This window comes from Eptatretus burgeri, chromosome 10, assembly GCF_056783735.1.
Source record: "Eptatretus burgeri isolate ZD-2024b chromosome 10, Ebu_testis_v1, whole genome shotgun sequence".
Lineage (NCBI taxonomy): Eukaryota > Metazoa > Chordata > Myxini > Myxiniformes > Myxinidae > Eptatretus > Eptatretus burgeri.
The window spans coordinates 101,579,595-101,606,757 of record NC_140970.1 but is presented as its reverse complement, the minus strand read 5'-3'; the positions used below and the strand labels follow the sequence as shown (position 1 = coordinate 101,606,757).

General features: G+C 37.3%; 1 protein-coding gene and 1 long non-coding RNA gene across 8 annotated transcripts in view; both read left to right on the top strand.

The window, feature by feature from the left end:
* The window catches only part of NRF1 (nuclear respiratory factor 1), a 95,445-nt gene that overhangs the window by 21,390 nt on the left and 46,892 nt on the right, over positions 1-27,163 (top strand). For all 7 annotated transcript variants that reach the window (XM_085899685.1, XM_085899684.1, XM_085899683.1 and 4 more), the window contains one exon: positions 3,587-3,727. In XM_085899685.1, the coding sequence (XP_085755811.1) occupies positions 3,587-3,727 (141 nt within the window). The remainder of the gene's footprint in view (positions 1-3,586; positions 3,728-27,163) is intronic.
* Positions 4,302-10,623, top strand: LOC147019305 (uncharacterized). The gene is made up of 2 exons (XR_015062730.1): positions 4,302-8,078; positions 8,174-10,623. It is a non-coding gene; the product is annotated as an uncharacterized LOC147019305 (long non-coding RNA).

Below are 27,163 nucleotides of genomic sequence, written 5' to 3'. Positions count from 1 at the left end.
TATATATATATATATATTTCTAATGACACATGTTGTTGTTGCTGCTCCTTCTGCATACGTTTAGATTTTTCTTTCCATTGATTCAAGAAATATTACTACATTTCCTTTTGTGTGCTCCTCCCGGATCATTTGAAAGGGTTCCTGCTGTCGTAAATAATAAATGTTACTGTTTGAACCACATCATTAAGCTCCCTTTCCCGCTTCATCTTCTTCTTCTTCTTTTTAACGTGGAGAGAGGGCTTCTTAAAAGAAGTACTCCAGAGGTCAATTTTCATGCTACAACAGAGAAGCTTGAATTTAACAATGCACAAACATATTGCCTTTTCTTTTTTGAGAGACATTGCAGAACCAAATCGCATAATATTCACGGCGTAGCGAGTAGCAAGCAACGCACTTGGCCAACATGTGTAGTGGATGTCGATGCGGGTCACCACTACAGTACTGTACTTCAGCGTCCACAACCCAACGTAAAATATGCTTCATTAATAGTAGCCGATTAAAAAAGCAAACGGACTTCAACGTTTCCTGAAACCGGCAAGCTTCGTTAAAGCACGGCTCATCTGTCCGTGCCGCTAACGAGAAAATATTGAAACCTGGAACAGGTGAAAATCCCTTTCGACCTTATGGAGACTGTGATGCTGATGCCAGAGAGACCAATCTCTGTTTGAGCAAAATTTGAGCAAAATGGATGTTTCTTTGACATATTTGCAGTCGAGAGTAAATTTCTTGGTGGTTATACCAATGCAATCGAGTCATTCGAGATGCTGTATTGAATTTGTGCAAAGACAAGAATGCCTGTATAAGGGTATTGATGGACCCATAGACTCAGGTTCATCGTGGGAGATTCCAATGATCTTTAGGGCCTTGGTTTCCATGGCGTCAAGCTGAGCAACATGTGAGGCCAGAGGGGGGAGCAGAACCCCATCAAGCTGTGGATAAACCCCCTTGTAGGTGTGCCAAGGAAGGACTTTGTACAATGGAGGATGCCCAGTTGGCAGCTGGCTTTGGAGGCCAGATCATGGCTGATCGCGAGACCCAGGAGTTTGAATGACTGAATATCCTGAAGAGGACTGTTAAGAAAGTGGATAAGAACAAATGATTGGAGGTGAGCTCATCCACATTTGCAAGATTTGATCATTGACTTTGACTCTGCAGCCCAAACCTGACTACTGATTAAATTATTTTGAAGGCTGTATTTTTAACTTATTAACACCCAGATTCTTTATTTAGTTACAAAGTGGGTACATTTTCCCACTCTACGATTAAACCAGATCCGGCGTAATGGTTATAGAATCCCCGTTGTGTCTGGGAGCTCGGTTGGTTGATTCTGACCCCGGTCAAGTCGGCCCAAGTACTTTTAAAAATGGTATGTGCTGCTTCCTTGCTTGATGCTCAGCATTTAAAAAGGAGAGAGCATGAACAAACAGTCATGGTTTGCAATCATTGTGCAGGCTTGATGGGCCTAATTGCCACTTTACAAAGTTTACAAAGTTGTGGTGGTCTCTAAAACCCATTCCAAATCCAAAAGTGAACGCAAATCTGTTCCTCTGATGGCAACTTGCAGTAACCATAAATGCTGAGATGATTCATTACTTGCCTTTAGTCGGCTTGTTTGTGTACACGATGCGTTGGTTGTATGACCCAGGTGGGCAGGACATTTTCTTCTAATTCAGTCCTGTCAGACCATTTTCTCATTGTCGTCGTGCCTTTTAATTGGAGATGAAAATTCAGTTGCTGATTGTTGTCCCACTTAACTGAGCCAGAACTGGGTAATACAAACCACTTTGTATATGCCCAGGCCTTTGTGAAGCCGCTGTCACACCTTGACGTTTTAGCCAGCGTATGGCAACGTATCAAAATGTATGTAATACGCTGAACTATTGATGGTTTTTTTTTTCCAGTTTTGGGCGTATTCATAACGAGTTGGACGTATGCATAACGTATTAGTAACGTACACAACGTTTCGATAACATATAGATAAGTTATACCAACGAATGCTTAGCGTGTTGTCGGCGTTCACAACCTATGCCCAACGATAGTCAAATTTATGCATAGCGCGGCAGCGTATCGCCGACAATCACGTGGCGTAGCCTATTAAAAGGCTGCGGCTCGACGATTCAAATCATAACCGCACTAGACATCGAAGTGTCAAGCCGCTGTCACACCTTGACGTTTTAGCCAGCGTGTGCCGACATATGAAAAATTTGCCGAATACGCTGGCACACGTCGAATACGTTATGGGTAAGTTTTGTATATGTTAAGAGCACGCTGAAGCACGCTGGCATACGTTGTAGTACGTCGAGTACGTCAACAAATTTTAAGCATGCTGAAAATTTTTCGACGTATGCCAGCGTATGACGCACACATTCCACATATGCTGGCCATAAGTTGTAGGCACGTTGTGCGATCGTTGACACACGTCGACACACGTTACTTGTAAGTTACTCACAAGTCGAAACACGTCGAGGTAATGTTTAGCGTACCCGAAACTTATTTCTAACCTATGAGTAGCGTGCTTTGAACCTATGTGTTACGTATCTCCAATGCATATTGACGTATGTGGATGTATTTGACGTCTTCCGGACGACCACAGAACTTGCTGAACGTGTTACTAACTTACAGCTACCGTATAACGGCGTATTGGCAGCGTTTAGGGGAATTGGTATATAAAAATGAGCTTCACACAGGAGGAACCCGTCAGTGTTCCAGACTCCATGGTTTTTTTTTATTTTTTATTTTTTTCTTCATGACTGTGATGTTGACACTTCGATTTCTTGTGCGGTTATGATTTAAATCGTTGAGTGGCAGCCTATTAATTATATTATATTATAACCGCACTAGAAATCGAAGTGTCAACATCACCGTCATACCGAAGAAAAACAAAAAACAAATAATAAATAAAAATAACCATGGAGTCTGGAACACTGACGCTAAACATTACCTCGACGTGTTTCGACTTATGAGTACCTTACAAATTACGTGTGTGGACGTGTGTCAACGATTGCGTAACGTGCCAACAACACGTTACTCAGAAGTTAGAAATAAGTTTCGGATATGCTAAACATTACCTCGACGTGTTTCGACTTGTGAGTAACTTACAAGTAACGTGTGTCAACGATCGCGTAATGTGCCTACAACTTATGGCCAGCGTATGCGGAGCGTGTGAGTCATACGCTGGCATACGTCAAAAAATTTTGAGCTTGTTAAAATTTGTAGATGAGCTCGGCGTACTACGACGTATGCCAGTGTACTGCAATGTATGCCAGTGTACTACGACATATGGCAGCATACTATGACGTATGCCAGCGTGCTCTTAACATATACAAAACTTACCCATAACGTATTCGACGTGTGCCAGCGTTTTAGACAAATTTTTTTCATACGTCAGCATACGCTGGCTAAATCGTCAAGGTGTGACAGCAGCTTTACCCCTGTCTGTCTATCTGCACTTGACAATATTTGTTTGGGTCTCGTATTCCAGATTGTCAATCCAGGTAATAGTTTGTGTTTCAATTTTAATCTAGCTGTCATGCACCTTTCTTTCTCTTTCCCTCTTTTATCTTTGATTTTACTTGGTTCTTCCTAGGTACGCAAGTACAAAGGCATGGTGCTGAACGACCTTGAGATATCTTTAGCAGAGCACACACCATCTCAGCAAGAGCTGCACTCGGATCTACCACCACTCACCATTGATGGCATTCCTGTCTCAGTGGACAAGATGACCCAGGTATGAAGATATTTTTTAATACTGGCAAAAAAGTGTTTTTATATTGGGTTGTTTGGAAATTTGAGCAAAATGGATGTTTCTTTGACATATTTGCAGTCGAGAGTAAATTGCTTGGTGGTCATACCAATGTAATCGAGTCATTCGAGATGCTGTATTGGAATTTGTGCAAAGACAAGAATGCCTGTATAAGGGTATAAGTTGAAACAAACATGTCACCAGGTGGCATTGCTTGCTTTCTTCAGGTGCATGAGAGTTCAGTGCATGAGAGTTCAAAAGGTTATACGAATGAGATTCTCACAATAAGTTCAAAAAATAAATAAAAAGTAAAACGAGGCATAAACTTCAATAAAAATAGGACTGCTCATCCTGAAACGCTCACCTGGATCAAGAGCAATGGTCACTCAAACCTCCTGCAGACCCCCTTGGATCCTGATATACATACATACTTGTGTGTATATATATATATATATCTATGTATATATATATATATATATATATATATATATATATATATATATATATATATATATATATATATATATATATATTTTTGTTTTTAAGTGCCATGAACAAACTTTGGTCTATCATAGGTGCTGAAGGTTGTGGGTCAAGTTTGATCGAAATAGTGTGTGTGGTTTCAGAGAAGAGAGCATATACCTATTTATTTTGGCGGGGAGGGGGTGTTTGACCCCCCCCCCCCCACCGTAGACCCCCATATTGAGTGTAGATTTTGATACATCACGGGTGAGGAAGGTTATGGTCACGTTTCATCAAAATTGTGTGAAGTTTCAGAGAAGAGAGCAAATACCTATTTTGGGGGTGGTCAAACTCCACCCCCCAGTAGACCCCCTTCATGACTGCAGATTTTTGATGCGGTCAATGCACCTTCCTTAGGCATCAGATATGAAGGTTTTGGCTAAGTTTCATCCAAATTATTTGTTTTGTTCAAGCGATAATGAGTGAAGTGTTTGCAGACTGACTGACTCACCTACTGTATGGACACTGCTCATTCACATAAGCTCACCGAGCTCCAGGTGAGCTGAAAATACTGAAAAGTCCAGGTGAGCTGAAAATACTGTTACGGCTGTGGAAATTCGCATTACACCATAAAGGGCCCTCAGGTGAGATATCTCCATAGGTACATGTGTAGTTAGCCCAAACCCGTTGTATAGAGGGAATTTATGTGATCCATCCGGGCTGCGACGCTTTGAGTTAGCCATTTTTCTGTTCTATCTTTTATTTCAAACAAACAGCATCTCAACAACCACGCCACCTCCACCACCTACACTACCACATCATCGCTTCTACAACCATTCGCAAACACCACCACCTTTGCCTTTACTTTCACAACTTCATCCCACATCATCGCTTCTACAGCCATTCCCAAACACCACCAGTCAACACCAAACGTCGTGTTCCCGGAGCCGTTCGGCCATGGAGGCCGAACGCGTCGATCCGCGGATCAGGAATGCTTCACGCCCACTTCTCCTCCGTCCAATGGGCAAGCGCGAGGTGGCTTGGCCCCGCCTCCAGACGCGTGTAGGTGAATTCCGTCCATGTCCGTCTATGAAAATTTTAGGATCAGGGGAGGTTCGCGCCCATTTTTGCCCGACCAATGGCTGACTGGGGGGGGGGGGGGTGTGACCCCGCCTCCAATCGCGTTCTGATCCGGGAATTTGCATATCGGCGCCTCCTGAGAGCTATAAAGGTGCGAGCGGAAGGTGACTGGAAAGAATGTGGAACTGGTGGAGCTAAGCGTAAGCGTGGTGAGAGAAGCGAGAAGCGTGGAGCGTGGTGAGAGAAGCGAGAAGCGTGGAGCGTTGGGGAGCCGAGTTGAGAGTTGAGCTGGAAGAAGGCGAGTGCGCACGGTGGAGCTGCAGGCGGCGGGTCGGGGCAAGAAAGCTCGGGTCCGAGGCAAGGAGGACGGCGATCGGCGACGAGGTTGCGGTGTGGGGGATCGCTCGTCTCGTCGCGGGACCCAAGCCAGCCAGCCACTCCCTTCCCCCAGGGCATCAACAATTTCCCCTTCCCCTGCGCTGAGATAGTGCAAAGGGGGCCCCGTTCCTCCCCCACCCCAAACGTGGTGCCAACGAGCACGCCAGGGGCACGGAGTCGGGGCACGGCGGCGCGGAAATTTTGCGGCTTGCCCGCCAACGCGTCACGAGGACGCTGGTAAGACCTCCCCGGTCTCGTGGACCTGGCCGCTCCTCTAGGTCCCGCGCACATTTGGCCTATGGGCCTGTCTGCCTCCTTGTCTGTGAGGGTGGCTTCCTTCTTTTGCTTTTGTGTAAATGTGTGTTGGCGCCGTCTGTGAAGTAAAACTGTGTAAGTGTTGCCGTGTGTACGCGTTAGGTCGGTGTCAACTGTTTTATTCTTGCCTTTGCTTTTTGTGTATGGCTGTATATACGTGCTTTCCGTGTGTCGCGTAATAAAATGCTTGCATGTTGAACTGTGCCCGTTTCGCTTCGTCTTTTCTCCATTTGAATCTCCATCTTGCATCACGTAAGGGGTTCGTAGTGGGTTCAACATCCCGGTAATTAATCGGAACCGTCAAGGCCGATGATAACACCGCTCGGTTATCACTGTAGCACGGAACGGACCACTTAAGCGGTTCATGTCCGGAGTCGGCCTGTGGAGTGGTACGATCGCCCGGTCGACCATTCGCGCAGGTACTTAGGTAGATCGAATTTGGCGAGCAACCCTATCCTGCGCGGGTGGGCAATTGGCACGATCGTTGTGAGGTTAAATCCCCACCCGTGACTAGCTCCTAGCGTTGTTCCGAGAGGGTCACGACTGAATTGTCCGTCCGGTGGGCGACGTGCCGCGATTCGGGTTACGTGGCCGTTCGCACGCCGGCGGGTGCGAATTCGCAACAATACATTCATATATATTTTCTTACTAATGGTGCATCCATGTCTTCTTCTTCTTTAACGGCCCCAATTATTCCCAAGTTCTTGTGAGGTTGGTCTTAGAGGAAGGTAAGTATTTGGCCCAATTCTTTTACAAACTGGCTGAGTAGGGTGAATATACTGATTCTGGCTCACTTTTCCCCATGTAAATGAATGGGGGATTTTCAGCGATTCATTTTTTTTTCCCCTAAAAAGTAAACCCCCTTTTTATCGCAAGGTATATTTATTTGGCTCCCCTTTTAACCTCTGGACACTTTTTTTCAAATACCCGATGAAATAAGATAAAGATTTGTTTTAGGTGATTCCAAAGAAATATCTGAAACATGTAAGCCTTGGGACACTCTTTTTCAAATAACCAATGCATATTGTTTCGGTCACTCATTGAACCTATAAAGATTTGTTCATTCTCAAATTCCTTCAATAGTTTAATTTTCTTTGCACAATAATCCCCATCTAAAATATTTAAAAACAAAACATTTGAATCTTTATATTTTTTTAAGATACCCCTTTTGTGCCATTACGAAATGATAAACTTCTCTAAATGCTCTTGCTTGACCACCTCCTGAGCCACAGGTTATTTTTTGTTAAGCCCCGGCCACTTTCTAACGGAATTTTTATAAGCCCCGCCCACGTTTCCTTAAGCCTCACCCACTTTTGCGAAGCCACACCCACTTTGCATGATGTATTCCATATGCCACGCCCACTTCCCTAAGCCCCACCCACTTTTTGCCAAGCCCCACCCCACTTCCATGAGGTATTTTCATAAGCCACGCCCACTTTTATTAAGCCCCACCCACCTTTATGAGCTATTTTTCGTAAGCCACGCCCACTTTCCTAAGCCCCGCCCACTTTTGCTAAGCCCCACCTACTCTTACATCATTTCCAGTTCATCTCTGACTCATAAAAAAATCATGAGAAAATTCTAGCATGTTATGGTTTTGAAAAATTTGCCTGGGCTTGCCCAGGGAATTTCCAAAGGAAACCACACCCACCAGTCTTTCCCTATAAAAGCCTCAAGCCCAGGCTCCATTTTAAACATTTTTTGCTGGCAATGGTGTGCTGTGTGCTTGCCTGGAGATCGAATATTTGTATGGAACTAAACCTTCAAGTTGATGAACTGGATTCAAACCTCTTATCCATTGAGGTAAGATTTTATTTCCCTATTTTCAAAGTTTGATTGAAGCATCGACTCATTTAATAATTAAATAACTTAATTAATACATTATTATTTTCTCTCACAGGAAATTGTATCTGAAAATACCGATTTTGCCACAACTTGGAGCGAAATTGTTGGTTTGGTTGAAGACCTTGTGAGCGACCAAGACCCACAGAACCAGCTAGGCCTTGAGTGGGATGACTTTGGGGTTCCTTGGAGATCGACGACTTGTTTGGAACTAAACCTTCAAGTTGATGAACTGGATTCAAACCTCTTATCTGTTGAGGTAAGATTTTTTTTTCCTATTTTCAAAGTTTGAATGAAGCATACTCATTTAATAATTAAATCACTTAATTAATAAATTATTATTTTCTCTCACAGGAAATTGTATCTGAAATACGAAATAAAAATACTGCTTTTGCTACAACTTGGGGCGAAATTGTTGGCTTGGTTGAAGACCTTATGAGCGACCAAGACCCACAGAACGAGTTCGTCCTTGATGACCCAACCAAAGAGTTATACCTTGGAGACCAGCAAAGTCCTGAAAAAGAGTTTTGCAACAATAGTACTCATTGTGAGTTATCAAGACAATACCCCCTGAACAAATTATACTTTGATGAGCCAGAATACAAGTTTTACCTTGGAGACTCACAAATTTCAGACATTTTGAAAAATGGAGTTTTCCTTGATGATCCACAGTTATACTATGTGAGATCTATCACTGAAACCCATAAAAATTGGAAAAATGGAGATTTCCTTGATGATCCACAGTTATACTATGTGAGATCTATCACTGAAACCCATAAAAATTGGAAAAATGCAGATTTCCTTGATGATCCACAGTTATACTATGTGAGATCTATCACTGAAACCCATAAAAAAATTGGAAAAATGGAGTTTTCCTTGATGATCCACAGTTATACTATGTGAGATCTATCACCGAAACCCACTATATTTCTGGAAATTGTGATTCTACCTTGGAGTCTTGGATAGATGGTTATATTTTTGGAGACTTGAAATGTGGGTTCTGGCTTGATAACTCACAATGTGATACGTATCTTGGAAACTCAACAGGAATGTGGTTATACCTTGGAGACTTGGAAAGTTGGGTTTATTTTGGTGACTTGAAATGCTACCACTCTTTGGGATCTAAACCCATCAAGAAAGTTCTTACTCCCCCTTTCGACATCATCAAACCTGAAAGCCTTAAAAGACAGAATTGGAAGAAGAGAAAAAAACATAAAAAATATATATTGTTAGTTCTGGGAACAAAGTGCAGGCTTACTCCCCCTTTCTACATCATCAAACCTGAAAGCCTTAAAAGACAGAATTGGAAGAAGAGAAAAAAAACGAAAAAATATATATAGGTGGAAATCTCATTTTGAAAAAGACATTGTGTTGGGCGAGGGTTGGGGAGTTGGGGTTGAGATTTTGAATGTGAGGGTTTGGGGTTAAGATTTTGAATGTGAGGGTTGGGACACACGCACACACACACACACACACACACACACACACACACACACACACACACACACACACACACACACACCAAACAAAAGTTAAGCCTTGACTATTCAGTTGAGGATTCTGTGTTTGGGGTTCACAGATCTAAGAACGTCCCCCTTGACACACATTATATACTGTTATACACCTCGGATTTGGCCCTCGAGTGTCCACAACAGTGTATAGTAGGAGGGAGTGAAGCGCCAACCCATTGCTCCCATTGCACACACACACACACACACACACACACACACACACACACACACACACACACACACACACCAACAAACAAAAGTTAAGCCTTGACTATTCAGTTGAGGATTCTGTGTTTGGGGTCAACAGATCTAAGAACGTCCCCCTTGACACACATTATATACTGTTATACACCTCGGATTTGGCCCTCGAGTGTCCACAACAGTGTATAGTAGGAGGGAGTGAAGCGCCAACCCATTGCTCCCATTGCACACACGCACACACACACACACACACACACACACACACACACACACACACACACACACACACACACACACACACACACACACACCAACAAACAAAAGTTAAGCCTTGACTATTCAGTTGAGGATTCTGTGTTTGGGGTTCACAGATCTAAGAACGTCCCCCTTGACACACATTATATACTGTTATACACCTCGGATTTGGCCCTCGAGTGTCCACAACAGTGTATAGTAGGAGGGAGTGAAGCGCCAACCCATTGCTCCCATTGCACACACACACACACACACACACACACACACACACACACACACACACACACACACACACACACACACACACACACACCAACAAACAAAAGTTAAGCCTTGACTATTCAGTTGAGGATTCTGTGTTTGGAGTTCACAGATCTAAGAACGACCCCTTCACACACATTATATACTGTTATACACCTCGGACTTGGCCCTCGAGTGTCCACAACGGTGTATAGTAGGAGGGAGTGAAGGACCAACCCACTGCTCCCATGGGTATTATCTGCTTAGTTTTGTCTTTTGTAATTCCTGTGAATAAAATGAATCTAAAATCTCTTCCCCTTCTAAATCATATATCTTATAAGTCCAAGGAACCGTATCTATTACATCAACAATTTTTAAAAGTTCGTTCGTCCATCGTTTTAATATAACCTTTTTCAAAATGAGATTTCCACCTATATATTCTTACGATATCACCAACTTTGAACTTAGGTTTTCTGATATTAATCTCTTTTTCATATTTTAATTTTGTAAATGTTTCTGATGGTTTCATATTCGTTGATGTGTGAATCGTGTCATTATACTTATCCACAATATCCTGAATAAAAGATGACCATTGTTGTGAACCGAGTTCTGTGAATTTTTTACATAGTCTCTCTTTTAAGGTACGATTAAAACGTTCAACAACAACGGCCTTCCCTTCATTAAAGGTACTGTATAATGTAATACTGTTATTTTTGAGAAAATTCATAAATGTCTTGTTATAAAACTCTCGACCCTCATCAGTCCACAATTTTTTAGGTTTTCTCTTACTTTTATTAAATATCTGTTGAAAGGCTAACATAAGAGTATTACCTGTTTTGTTTTTTAAAGGGACAACCCATGCGTAACTACTCCTCAAATCAATAACGGTTAAAGCATACTTGTACCCCTTATCATTATTGAGTTCAATCAAATCAGCGGACCAGATATAATCAACTTCCTTGGAATAAACCTTCCTTCTACGAAACTTTGTGAATATTGGTTTATGTAATTCATCAGCTAATTGCTCGTCAGTCTTAATGACATCATTAGAGCCTATAAGTTTTTTGAATTTCGAAGTCCAAGTTTCAATTTAGCACTGATCATCTTCTTCACGATGAACTGATCAACTTTTTCTCTCAAGGTTGGATTTTGTATCAGAGACAAATTATACAACATTTCTCTATCGGCTTCATGCTTTTCTTCCAAAGTTGTGGTATTCCCATAATCAATATCGTGTCTCATGCACACTTCATCAACTCTATTGATGGGTTTACTGCATGATTTAGGATTGTCTGTCTCATCTAATCTTTTATCCAAGTTTGTGCCTGGACCACAGAAAGAATACCCTGGTAGATGTAATTCCCCTGGTATTCCAGTAGTTGTAAATTTACTTCTTGATAAAAACTTTTGTATATCTCCTCCGAGTTTGTGTTTGGAGATGAATTGATTTTTTTTTGAACCACTCACCGAACATATACCTTTTTGTATAACCCTGCTATTTTTACTTTTAATATATGAAATATTTTTAGTATTAGTTTTCTTTTTACATTTGAGACAATAACTCATTTATTTATGAGAAAAATTCCTGCAGAGTGCAAAAACCTTTTTAGTTTCCAACATGCACATTTGAATCTTAAATTTTTAAAACATAAAGAATCCTTAGAAATGCCTCCACTCTCTCCTCCATTTATTTAAGAAAAAAATGAAAAACTTGAATTAAAATGAATATCTTGTTGATGTCAATAGTCTTGTCGAAAGTATTGCAAATAGACTTGTCAATTCTTTGTTTTCCTCCTCGGTGGGTTGAGTTATTTTCTGTAATACCACCAATCTTTTTTTAATCTCACTGGTTTCCATATTTTGATATTTATTTAGTCTCGCTCCTTCCTCCCTCTCCTCCCTCTCCTTCTCTCTCTTCTCTCTCTCCTCCTTCTCTTTCTTCTCTTTCTTCTCCCTCTCCTCCTTCTCTCTCTTCTCCTTTTCCTCCTCTTCTCTCTCTTCAACTCCTTCCTCGTCCCTTACTATCCTTGAATCGCTTACACCCCATAGAATATCATACATATATTCATCAGGATTTCTTGTTATTCCTGTATCCAAAATAATTTTTTTTACAACAGGAAACCAATAAAATTTCTTTTGAATTTCTAAAAGAGCCTTACCTTTTCTTAACTTTATAATTTTTTCATTATTTAACATTCTAATTAAATCTAAAGTTGTCGGTTTATCAACATCAGCATAATGCCAATCTTTTATTGAAAATACCTCATTCTTATGTTGTAGAACATATTTATTAAAATACCGAATACCCTTTTCTTGAAGGTATGCTTGGACACAGAAATGATAATTTTCTTGAAGCCTTCTTGCTGTCATTTATGTATTAGAAATATATGTTAGAATAATATTATGCCACGAAACACCTCCCCATCTTCCCATAGTTAAATCATTTTGTATTTCCTTACTTATTATATATAATCCTGTTTTTTCTGTTTTCATGATATAAACTAGGGCAAAACCATTATTATATTTACCCTTATTAAATTGTTTTATTTGTTGTTTACTAATCGTGGCTCCACAAAACCAATTCTCCATACCAAGTGGATAATATTCTTCCTTACAAGACTGATTTAATTGTTCCAGGTCTTCTAGGTCAATTTTAAATGACCAATTATACCCTAAATCATTCATATCATACCCCCATTGTTCTATTCTCATACAAACGATACGCCCTTCTTTATAAAAAATTATTTTAATTCGAACTGTGAATTCTGTGTGACCTGGAGATAAAATCAACACTTCTGTATCTTTGGAATACACGGTCATTTTATTTAAGGATATATATTGTGATAAATCGCTTAATCTCACCAAGTCATTCGCGCCAGTCGGGCTTGGATAATTTTTTTTAATTTATAAGCATTTTTCATATTAATATTTTTGGTTATATTATATTTATGTCGTTCAGCCTGTGCCTTTGTGTAATAATTTGATAAATCAATATCCAGTTCTTGGGATACACCAAAGATAGAACCATCTTTACCAACATAAGTCATTTATATTAGATTAAAAATAATGTCGTAATTTTTTTTATTTTTGTTGAGTTGAAATAACACATATAGACATAATTGACCACAACACTTGGAATTTAATTCTTGGACTTGAAATGTTTGATAAACACCATTCTGTAAGAATTTTATGACTTCAACAGGTGGTGGAAGACCAAAACTATCAAAATAATGTTTCTCTTGACTATTAAAAATACAAACCCAATGAGAACCATTCCCATTATTATCTTCGAAGTTCATAATAATATTCTTTGTATGTTTAGGCACATTTGTTAATTCATCTCTCATACAAATAACCACATTATGAATTTTTAATTTCTTACAATATTTGACAAGTTGTAAATTTGATGTTGTATTCTTTCCAAATTCTTAAAACCACTCATCAATGCTCATTTATTTATTAGAAAGATATAATCCATTACCTCTTTTAGTTAATTTTACACCTGCTTGTGCGATAGAAGAAAGCATATCTCCAACTAACAATCTCGCTTTATCAGGCAGACCTTCAAGTTTTTCAGCAAAATCTACAATTACACCACTTCCACTATTTTGTTTCTCCAACTCTTTGTTATGTCTTTCCAATTCTTTTTGAGCCTGGAGTTGAGCCTACCTTTCGTTGGCAGTTTTCACCGCTGTTGAAATACCACCCGTCAATGCTCCAACCACACTTAAACCAGCGAATAAAGGAATTAGAAATGGGAGAAATCCTCCACTCGTCTCTCTTATTAAATATTTTTTCAACATTGGTTTTGTCATTTTAATTTTAAGTGAGCCAGTAGCATTCAAGATTTTAACCTGTTCTCTTGTGAGCAAAACATCAATTCTTACTGCTCCTTTTCTCTGAATTGTATTAACGTTAATCGTACAAGGCTTTTGATTTTGAACACAAGATGATAGTTTATGAAGATTGATTTGATTAACATATACCCCAGTTGGTACTTTGCCACTCATGTATTTAACAAAAAATTATGTGAGACTAATCATAACACCATTATCTGTATCAATCTGCAATTCTGTTTCTTCCAAAAGCAAACAATATGTATCAACTTCTTCACTCTCTCCTCTTTCAATGTATAGGGAAGTATCCACTCGATTAGACTTTATAGTTTCTTTTTGAGCGCTCAGGTCAAACGCATAGATTGTATACAAACTTTTAAATGCTGTCATATCCAAAATAGGTTCTTTATTTCCATTACTTTCACACACCTTTTGGTGAGACTTGTATGCTTCAGCAAAATCATTTTTTCCCAATTAATTTCCAATCTATCTCGTGCATAAAATGTTCCATCTCGAGAAACGCGAAGTTGTTTCACCTTAGCATTATCACTCAATGCATTATTCTTATCAGTCGCAGTATCACCATCTGGCTTTTTTAAAATGATCCATAGATATCGTGGCTTTCTTTCCAGAACACCCAAATTCCACGTGTAAGTGGTTTGGTTGAGTTTAACGTGTTGACATCTTCTTTTGAGGTATGATACACTGAGTGGTTTCTTTGAGTTAAGTCTTCTACTCAACATCTCTTCTGTTTTAAGATTCGGAGTATATTCACTAATATACCAACTCATTTCCTCAATTACAAATTTATTCTGATCACCAAAAGCACTACCAACACCAAAAAGCAATCTATTTTCATTATCATTCCTTTGGAGTTGAAATCGAACTTTAAGACCATACAGAACTTTATCATGATCACAAAATCCAAATATACCTTTAAGAGGAACTGCCACAGTAAAACTATTAACTGCTTTTGTATAATCATTATACGCTCCTTTCCTTTGAGTATATCCAGGGTCTGTGGTTGTTCCCGTTGACATATCAGGAATAAAACCTTCGACAGACCCCTTTCCCATTCTATCACTGAATGTATAGATGTAAATTTCATCATTTCAGATACAGCAGAGACATAATCAACCGCTTCAACTTCTTCTGTTCCAATGTACAAACGAACACTATCAAACATTTTCCAGAAGAAATCATTTACGAGTGTAGCGTTTGTGTTATTCCCAGCCTTAGTGAATTTAAATTTACACAACAAGAAACTTTCGGATAGATTCAAATAGGTTTGTTGATTGTTTATTTCAAAACTTTTTGTACCATTTGCATTCCAGTCTGTTCCAGATATTGCATTTACCTTGAAGTAATCTTCTTTTTTAGTGGAGTTTGAGATGATAATGGTATCATCCAAATCATAGATACTATCAATTGCTTCCATACTTGTATTTATTTAGGAAAAAAGATGTTAAATCTTTTGAAACCCTGACCCAGTATTTGAATTATTTTCTGTCGTTCTTGGGGGGACAACTGAGTTTTGCCTTTCTTAATTTCTTTAATTGCTTGTAATTTATGAGATTCCTTCTGGGCATCTTTCATGCTCTTTACAGCACCTGCTACATTTCCCACAGCAGAAGCAGTTGAACCAATTAGGTCTTTATGTTTAAGAATAGTTGAACCGATACCCATTAGAGTATCAATTATCCCATCTCTAAATTGATGTCTGACACCCCATTGTCTCTTAGGTTTATAGTATCCTCTACCAAGATACATACCTTCACCCTTGTAGTATGGGGAAAGGAACATCCCTTCCCCTGTAATTATTTTAAATTTTCCCAACTCGTGTTTCCTCACAATAACCATCGTATTTATTTATTGGAAAACTTCACGTCAGTGAATTCTGATGGATATAACTTCCCCATTAAAAGAAATCATACAATTATCTTGGTCGGTTATCCTAAAATTTACTCTGTGTATGTTTTTTCCTGACACAGGGAGATAAACCAAATTTTTGGGTTCCATATTGAATTTATAACCAATTGGGGTGAAGTATGCACTGAATGAAAATATTGTATTTGTTTTTATAACATCATTATAAGCACCATCAATCAAATCACAGTGAATTAATACCGAATTTATTCCTGAGGATATTTGAATGACATTATCACTGTAAAACGTCCCATTAGTTTCAATCTTTTTTCAGGAGAAACCCAATAACTCTCCAAATGAATTATCTATCAATTGTGAAATCAACCTTGTATTTATTTTTAACTTTAATCGTTGATTTTGAAGTATGTTTTTGAATGTCTATAACAATATTTTTGGTTCATCACCCTGTTCTTTCATAAGACGAGCAATTTCGGAAGATATTTGAGAAATCTCATATGCTCCGGGTGAGACGGTTATCGTTTTGTATCCACTTCCGGGATTATAACTAAACTTGTCATTTTTATCAGTTATATTAAATAAGGTATTATAAGTTTCCATGGATAATAAAGATGCCTCATATTCTTTTGTTAGGTCAAGTTGTCGTGGGTATGGGAATGAAGATGTGTGGTCGCTTGTTGTGAAATTAAAACTCAGGATTGTGCTTCTCATCTTATTTAATATGAGAAAACATGTCTTTTTATTGAGATTTATTAATTATTTTCATGTTCATCAACTGGTCTAAAATGGCTGATGCTTCATTAAAACAATTGTTATTTCCAGCCTTCTTACTGCCTAACAACAATAACAGTCTATTAACTAATTGCGATGGGTTATTTGGAAGAAAACTAACACCTGAACCAAGGATAGTTATAGCCTGAATAATGTGTTTCTCCTTCTCATTCTTCTTACTTTTACCAGAAAGAATAACCCTATAATCAACAGAGTTCAGCAGATCAATATATACTTTATCATCATTATTTTTCATATCCAACGGTTTATCAATATGCTTTGATTCATCCCTCACAGTTGAACCTTGTCTTCCATCTTTTGTGAGAAGAAACATTAATCTCCGAGTTAGTTTGACAGGAGGTTGAGCAGAACTCAAGAACCTTAATTCATCATTAAATATCAATACCTTTTCTTGAACAAGATAAAATATTGCTGGTTGTTCTGTTGGAATGAGTCCTGCTTTGGTTTTTGAATCCGCTGAATATTCATTGTTTTGAAGAGCATTCACAATAAAATCAGGGGGTCGATTCATCTCTTCCAGTTGTTGAAATAATTCTTCATCATCATATTCTCATTCTCCTATATGCTCTAATTCTTCCTCCGTCATTTGACTGAAATCTTTTAACATTTTGAGTTTTCTAGGAGTACATTTTATTGTGGGAACTGTGGAAACATCTATAATTTTTTTCTTGGGAAGTTTTTAAAAGTGGTTTAAAAAATTTCTCTTGTTTTCTTTCAAATGCTTCTTCACCCGTTCGTTTTTGTCTGCGTTTCTTCTTTATGTCTTCCTGTTGTTTTACAACTTTTGAAACCAACTCTTGATGTTCCCTAAATCTTCTTGCTCTTTCTTTCGCATCCATTTATTTATTGGAAAATATCATTTAATGAATTGTAAAGATCAACAGGGAAATTTTCCTTTTCTTCATCATCCAAGTAGATGTGTTCAAATAAATCCATTTCTTTAAATATTTCATCAAATACTTTATTAACATTAATACGAGTTGTAATTTCTTCTTCACTAATACTTGCATATCTGCTTTTCATACGTTTGCGTTGAGTTTCTTCATCAACATCAAAGCCGAATGATAAAATCTTCACTCCGCTCAGATGTTTAATAATTTGTCTCGTTCCTTCTGGATTAGTTTCTAATATCCCAAAACCACCAGATTTTAGTTTCTTTAACTCACTCTTACAATGTGAATATTTTGATGTACCAAGAGAAACCTCAAATATGTGACCTTCATTCCTCAATCGCATATGTTCCTCCACTGAAATATAGTGATAATCTTCACCTTTTACTTCTCCAGGTCTTATTGCTCTAGTTGTTGTTGATACAATGTGTATCATGGGGTGTTTTTTAAGTAAATTTACAATATTCTCATTTGTACTACACAAGAACCTTCATTTATGAAACTTTTTTCCAGAAGCAGATTTACCCACAAGATTTATAATAATAGTTGTCATTTATATCTGTAATTGTTTATAAAACAAAAAATATATCCCTTAATATCTCATCTTGTTTCACAACAATATATTTATATTTTTAAGTCATGTGCTTCATGTAATCCCCAAATTCCTTTTTACTACATAATGTAGAACAATTATCTCTCCAAAAATTATTTATATCTATTGAATTTAACTTGAATAAAATAAAAGTATTAGCATTGTTTCTGATGGAACGACGAGGAAGTTGAAAGTACGATTGACGAAGATAAATACATTTACAAGAAGAATGTCTCCCTCTTGTGTAGTAGCTGTCCATTACCGTTTGGTTTCTCTCATTAACACAATCATCAAAGATAACAAGGTTCTTTTTTGATTTATCCAAATCTTAGGGAGACGGTATATCATCCGTATTATCACTAAGAATACAAGTTATCGGTTTTGATTTCTTTTTACATCTCTGTGTATCACAAAATAGTTGAATTATATCTTCAATGTTATAATCATTTAGGTTTTTTTGAAGTTTAAATAAACCGATTATATCTTCTTTTTGAAGACCAGCATTAAAACCTTGTGAGAGTAGTTGATACTCTGGTTGAAAACTCGACTTTGTGAAAATTATTAAATTATCATAATCTAAAAAGTTGGGAGTCAGGAGCATCTTCAAAAGTAAGCAGGTTTTTCCACATCCGCTTGAACCAACTATGAGACATCTTAATGAATTTGGAAGATTTTTATGATTGTTAAATTTTATCTTATTTTCCCAAATGGGTAAAAAATCATTCATTTATATATTTGGAAAACAGGTTATTTAATTTATTATTGGCTTTTTTAGAAAATCTATATTTTATCCTAAGTTCAGGTTTAATTTCAAGATAATCCATTATTTTATTTATGCAATATCTTGTGTTGATATTTCCCTGAAAATCACATCCATGAATAATATATAACAACAATCCTTTGAACATTTCTCTAATACGTTCAGTTTCTTCCCTTGGAAGGAAAGGTGTGTTATCCCCCTCATACTTTACATTCATTTCTCTTATCAATCTTGTAAAGTAATTCATTTTTGGTGTAAATCTAAAAGAATTATTTTCCTTTTAAAATTTTTTATTATCATTAATTAGAAGATAATCACAGAATATCATTGTTTATAGGCTTTTTGACTCTGTGTTTAATCCCCGTCTTTCACACGCAGGACAATTCTCAAATTTGTCACATGGAGAATCAGGAAAGTCTGACATATTTATAAAGTAAAACTTTACTTAAACTGAAATTCATCTATACTTTCAGTTGCATATCGACTCATATAATAATATTACCATCGATATCCATATACTTTTTTTCATTACCAGATTCAACTACAACATTTTTTTATATTAAAGGTAATTTTAAAATGATCCTTAACTACTATTGAACGAAATGTCATTTCACCTGATATATTAACATCCTTTATTTCATCAGGATTTACATCTTTAGGGTTGTTGAAAAAAATACACATTTCTCCTTGCATATTACAGATGGTCTTATCTTTTCTTTCTAAAGCTTCATCCATAAGGTTTTTGTTTTTTGATACTTTTTCTTGTTTCATTGCTTTTTCTAGTTTTGAATATATTACCAGAAGGAGAGGAGAAACTTTTGTTAGAGATACTTTAATTGATGTTCTCCCAGGTATACTAAAAGCCCGTCCACTGAAGGAAATTGAAGAACTCATCTTATCCACCATAATTGTTTTTATCCAATAGTTGTTATATTTATCTTTGTTCAATTTTACATCCTTGACATATTTCTCAGTATCATTTACAAATGAAGAAATTGATTGAAACTTGTCTTTTGTGTCTTGAAACATTGTATTTATTAAGTGAAAAAAGTTGGAGGATAAAATGGTTTTAAGCACAGATTCACCTATAAATTAAATGAAATTTTCATCAAGAAAATTTTAGTTTAAGCAAAGTTTTATTGTATAAAGATGGTGAATACAACGTATTGCGATGTTTGTAATCACGAATATAAACATTATAAAAAACACCTTCGAACCAACAAACACACATTTAATCTATTTCATCAAATATCTCCTCTTGAGTTGGAAAGAAAACATTGTGATATCTGCTCAAAGGATGTTTTGAAGAGTAGTTATAATAGACATCTTCAATCACAAAAACACAAGAAAAATGAGTTTAAAGTAAAGGGAGACTATTATATTGAAAACACTGATGGGGCATTTAAAGGGCATATAAAAATAAGGATTTTTCAATTTGGAGAACCCAGTCCATCATCAATAGCTGAATCAATTGAAATAGTGAAACCTGATGTTGAAAAAGTTATTAGAAAGACATTAAAAGAAATGAAAACTTTAAAGTTTTATATGTGAGTGAAAATGAATATGAAAAGACAAGATGAAGAACAAACTCCTTATATGAGAATAGATCTTCATTTTATAACATCATTTCAAGATTTTTTTGAATAGTGGGGTTTTTGAAGAACTATCAAGACAAGAGGAGGATGTTGATAATACAGTGGTAGGAAGTGGATTTCATATTAAAAAAAATCATCTTTTTAGATATACACATTCTAAAATCAAACCCTCTTAAAGCTTCTTCTTATATTGAATTACCAAAAGAAATAAAACTAAAGAAGGCAGTTGTTAATATTAAGAACAATGATAATAAATGTTTTCTCTGGTCTGTTCTTGCTCACTTACATCCACCAAATTGTAATTCAGAAAGAGTAAAACAATATATGAAATATGAGAATACCTTGGACATTAAAGATTTTAAATTCCCAATGCCACTAACAGATATTCCTAAATTTGAGAATAAGAATAATCTTTCTATTAATGTATATGGATTAATGGATACAAACAAAGTTCAAATATTAAAAATTTCAAACTACAAAAATGAAGAAACACACATTGATCTTTTATATTTTAGTGTTGGAAAGAATTCACATTATACATATATCAATAATTTATCAAGATTAATCTTTTCTCAGGTATTCAGAACAGCAAAGAAAATATATCCTTGTAAGCGATGTCTTAATTCATTTCAGACAAAAGAACGATTCGAACAACATTCAAAATATTGTAGTAATCATAAATCAGCTGTAATTACAATGCCTAAACCTGATGAAAAGATTTCTTTTGAAGATTATAATAAATCTATCATGCACCCTTTTGTGATATACGCTGATTTTGAATATATCCTAAAAAAGATAAATACTGCTTCTCTTAATCCCAAAGAATCATATACAAATAAATATCAAAAACGTATTCCTTGTGGTTTCTGTTATTATATCAAATCATCTGTTGGATAAAAGTATAATAAACTTGAACATTATAGTGGAAAAAAAGCTTCACAAGAGTTTGTAAAACGATTAGAAAAGGATTGTATAAGACGAACTAAATTAATGAAAGAAACAAATGAACCGATGAAATTAACCGAAGAAGAAAAATTAGAATTTAGAAAGAACAATATCTGTCATATTTGTGAGGGATAAATTGAGGAGTTTAAAGTTAGGGATCATTGTCATCTTACTGGTAAATATAGAGGTCCCGCTCATTCCTGTTGTAATCTTAATTATAAATTTCCTTCTTTTATTCCAGTCTTTCTTCACAACAGCGCCAACTATGATACACATCTATTTATAAATGAACTTTCAAAAACACCAGGGAATATTTCTGCTATAACAAACACAAGTAAAAAGTATATTTCATTGACAAAAATGATATTCACAAAACCTTTAACTCGTATTAGGTTTCTGGATTCTTACAAGTTTATGGGAACCCCACCAGCCGACCTCGCATCAAATCTAAGCTCCACGGGGTCTTTTCCAAATCTTAATTCATTCTTTCCAAAAGACGAAATTCTAACTAAACAGGAAATTCAGATTAAAGAGAGAATTCAAAGTAAAGAGGAAATTCTAATTAATGAGGAAATTAATGAAGAAATTCTAACTGAAGATGAAATTCTAATTATAAAGAAAATTCAAACAATGAATGAAATTCTAACGAAAGAGGAAATTCTGATTAAAGAGGAAATTCTAACTGGAGAGGAAATTCAAACAAGGAATGAAATTTAAAGTAAAGAGAAAATTCTTCCAAGTAAGGGAATTTATCCTTATGATTATATGGATTCATTTATGAGATTTAAAGAAACACAACTTCCTTCAAAAGAAAGTTTCTATAATAACCTTTATGAAGAAGAGATAAGTGATAAGGAATATAACCACGCACAAGAAATTTGGAAAATATTTAAGAGAAAGAACCTTGGAGAATATCATGATTTATATCTAAAAACAGATGTTTTATTGTTAGCTGATGTGTTTGAAGCTTTTAGATCACTCTGTCATAATAAAAATTGTTATGGATTAGATCCTGCCCACTATTTCACAGCTCCTGGTTTAGCTTGGAGTGCAATGTTGAAAATGACAAAACAAGATATAGATTTAATCAGTGATGTTGATATGCTTTTGATGATTGAGAAGTCCAAGAGAGGTGGAATATCACAAGTATGTTCAAAAAGATATGCTAAAGCAAATAATAAATATCTTCCAAATTATGATAGTGAAAAAGATAGTAATTATTTGATGTATTTTGATGCTAATAATTTGTATGGATGGGCAATGTCTCAATCTCTGCCTTTTGGTCAATTAGAGTGGGTGGAAGAAAAGGATTATGAAAAGGCTTTGATGAATATTGTTATTTCTTCTCAAGAGGAATTGAATGAGGAAGAAGAAGGTTATTATTTTGAAGTTGATTTCAGGTACCTGAGTGATCTTCATAATAAGCATAAAGACCTTCCTTTTCCATGTGAGAAAGAAACTGCAAAGAAAGAATGGTTAAGTGATTATCATAAAAGTTTTAATATTAAAGGCAAATCAACAGAAAAGTTATTAACAACATTCTATGATAAAGAGGGATATGTTTTGCATCAGAGAAGCTTGAAACAGTTTTTGAGAGGATTGAGAGTAGCTAAAATTCATAGAGTTTTAAAATTTAAACAAAGTCCTTGAATGAAAAAGTATATTAAATTCAATACAGATATGAGAACAAATACAAAAGTAAAATTTGAAGGGGAATTCTATAAATTGATGAATAATGCTGTCTTTGGAAAGACGATGGAGAATGTTAGAAACAGGCAAAACATTAGATTTGCAACATCTTGGAAAGAAGCTTCTAGATTGATAAATAAACCAAGTTTTAAGAGAGAAGTGGTTTTTTCAGAGAACTTTTCTGCTATTCATATCGAAAAGGAAAGTATTGTAATGGATAAACCAATTTATATTGGAACAGCAGTTCTTGATTTATCAAAGATATTGATGTATGATTATTTGTATAATGGCTTAAAGAAAGAGTATGGTGAAAATGTTTCATTGTTGTATATGGACACTGATAATGTTTATAAAGATATGAAGAAAAATATTGGAGTATATGATACAAGTAATTTTCGTAAGAAGAGTGAGTTATTTTCCAAAAAGAATGAAAAGGTTATTGGTAAGTTTAAGGATGAGTTGGGTGGAAAATTAATGAGTGAGTTTATTGGATTGAGAGCAAAGGCATATGCTTATAAGTATGATGATCAGATTGATAAGAGGTTAAAGGGACTAAAGAAATATGTAATAAAGAAATCAATAACTTTTAGAAATTATTATAATTGTTTGATGAAAAAGAAAAAAGAATATAGGAAAATGAATACAATAAGAAGTTATAAACTTAACATATATAATGAAGAAGTAAATAAAAAGGCATTAGGAGCCTTTGATGATAAGAGATTTCTTTTAGATAATGGAATAGATTGTGTTCCATATGGATATTGTATGATAGTGTATAGAATAGATTGTGTTTTAACGATGGGAAGATGGGTTAGGGTTTTTTAAGGGCTACCGCCGCGTTTTTTCACAATATATTAATGGTCAAACCAAGTATGAATCAAACTAAATAGTGGAGAAAATCTCAGTCTTGGTATATAAATGGAAAACATAATGAATGTGAAAAATATCAAATAAGTCTTATTGAAAAAATAACTAAAACAAAGGTAAATAAAACAAATAAGCGAATCAATTAAAAAAGCTAGTAAGTTAGAGGATGTAAAGAAAAAAAATAAATATACTTGAATGGACTGAAAACTTTGATGGTTATCAATTGAACAATGAAAAAACAATGTACTATAATCTCAAAATGATATGTGGCTCAGGAGGTGGTCAAACAAGAGCATTAAGAGAAGTTTATCATTTTGTAATGGCACAAAAGGGGTATCTTAAAAAATATAAAGATTCAAATGTTTTGTTTTTAAATATTTTAGATGGGGATTATTGTGGAAAGAAAATTAAACTATTGAAGGAATTTGAGAATGAACAAATCTTTATAGGTTCAATGAGTGAGCTAAACAATATGCATTGGTTATTTGAAAAAGAGTGTCCCGAGGCTTAAATGTTTCAGATATTTCTTTAGAATCACCTTTAACAAATCACATTACTACTTTACTACTTGAACAAATCTTTATCTTATTGCATTGGTTATTTGGAAAAAAGTGTCCCGAGGTTAAAAGGGGAGACAAATAAATATACCTTGGGATAAAAAGGGGGTTTACTTTTTAGGGGAAAAAAAATGAATCGCTGAAAATCCCCCATTCATTTACATGGGGAAAAGTGAGCCAGAATCAGTATATTCACCCCACTTGGCTGGCCAGGCCTGACACTCGACGAAGTAGTTAGGGCAGGAAGGTGTTCATGTTGCCATTGATAACTCGTCTATTCTTTGTGAAGCACACCGTGGGATGTTGGCTGCAGGAAAAAAATCCACAACAGTGGCCGCAGCAACCTCGGTTCGAATCCGAGTCACGGCACCAACTGTTGTGGATTTTTTTTCCACCCACCCCGTTATGATCGTTGAAGGATTCTTCCTGGTTGATTGTGGAATCCGATTTAACATCAGGCAGAATTTAACGTTTTTCCGATTTGGTTATAAAATCCTGCATAAAACCCACCGGCACTGATAACCGATGTCCACACAAGTCCTTTCTTTGTGAAACAATTTATTTTCTAATTATCCACCATACACTTCTCACCCTCGTACACTGCACACAATTAACTTGAGAATCCCCATTTGTTGCAATATTATGTGGTTCTATTTTTATTTATTCTTACTTTTTGTTAACACTTAAACCAACCCGATTCAATTCACTCCGACATTACATCAGAGAGTTTTATTCTAACTTGGTATTTGGTCAGTCCCAAGGAGTACAAGCCACTGAGATGCTATACATCCTCACGTGCTTGCACTAAAACAATTTTACATTTCAAAGCATTTTCTACTGTTACGAATTCCGGTCCGCCCGGCGTGCGATCGGCCACGTAACTCAAATCGCGATCGCGTCGCCCACCGGAACGGACAATTCAGTCGTGACCCTCCGTGGAACTACCGCCAGGAGCTAGTCACGGGTGGGTCTTTCGACCACACCACAATCGTGCCAATTGGCCACCCGCACAGGATAGAGTTGTTCGCCAAACTCGACCTACCTAAGTACCTGCGCGGGTAGTTAACCGAGCGATTGTACCTCGCCGCTGGCCAGCCTAGGACACGAACCGCTTAAGCGGTCCGTTCCGTGCTTCAGTGATAACCGAGCGGTGTTATCGCCGGCCCGGACGGACGTGATTATTTACCGGGTGCTTACACCCTTCTTCCAATTCCTTCCGTGATGCAAGATGGAACTTTCAAACAAAGGAAAGGACGCAACGAAACGGGAAACAGTTCGACAAGTACATTTATTCCACACTCAGACAAGGCAAGCACGTATTCACAGCCATACAGTAAGAATGCACGTATAACAGTCAAAGCAATGAAAGCAAGAATTACAACCGGCTACAAGCAAAGGTTTACTTACTTGCACTTAAACAGTTTCTACTTTACAAGACATGGTGCCACAACACGTATTCACACAAAAGCAAAGGAAAGACCCCTCAAAGGCAAATGAGTCAGACTGGGCCCGTGGGCCTAATGCGCGTGGAACCTGGATAAGCGGCCAGGTCCACGAGACTGAAGGGTCCTACCCGTGCCCTCATGGCACGATGGCGGGCAAGCCGCAATGTCAGCAGAGCTGCGCCTGGATTCGTGCCCCTGGCGGGGTCGGCGAGCTCTCTCCAGTACTCCCTGTCTGCCTTTCCCGTCGGCTTCGAGCTCCGTCTCCCGACTCGACTGTCCCGCCGACACTGCAGACTTGACTTCGTCTCCCGACACTCCGCCGCTGCCACTCCACTGCACCCACTTGTTTCTCTGCCGACCTACTGCGCACCTTGACTTCCACTTGACTTCCCGCCCCGAGCTGTGCCGTGCTCGCGCCTATATAGCCCGGGGGATGGGCGTATATGTAAATTTCTGGATCACAGCGGGTTCGGAGGCGGGGCTATGCCACCCGATGTTCAGTCATTGGATGGATGAAAAGGGGGCATGAAGCCTTCCTGATCTGCTTTTCGGGGCGAAAGGAACGCATTCACAGCGGGTTCGGAGGCGGGGCTATGCCACCCGAAGCTCAGTCATTGGACGGATGAAAAGGGGCGTGAAGCATTCCTGATCCGATTCTTGAGGCGAAAGGAACGCATTCACAGCCCATGGCACGACGTGTGGTAGAAAGGCGGAGGTGGTGGTAGTTTGGTTGTTGGCGGGCGTCGTTTCAGAATGGCGGTGAAGCGATGTTTGCGGGGTGGAGTTGTGGAGGTAAAGAGGCGAAGGTGGCGGTGTTTGAGTTGTTGGGGGATTATTGGTCCAAAATAACGATAGAGAAAAGGAAAAGGGCTAACTCAAAGGATCACAGCCCTGTGAACACGGAAATACCCTCCAAACAACGGTGGGGAAATCTAACTACACAATTACTTATCGTCATAACTGATCTTAGGACCCTTTATGGTGTATTGCGAATTTCCACAGCCGTAACACTACCCCTCCCCTTTTTACAGACCCGTCTCGAGTCGTCGAATTTTCGTGTGCCATCATGTGTAAGTTCTCCCCTAGTACGTTTTACCTTTGGATCCCTGAGTGCGACATTCAGTGTATTCGTGTCCCCAAAATAAATAACCTACGGGCTGAGTAAGTAACTAAACAAACCCACTCATACGGATGTCTTAAATAAATTGCCGGCGCAAAGACTCACATGCCGGGGGTGCAAAACACATTTACAATTACAACTTAACAACTGAACTTATAATTTACA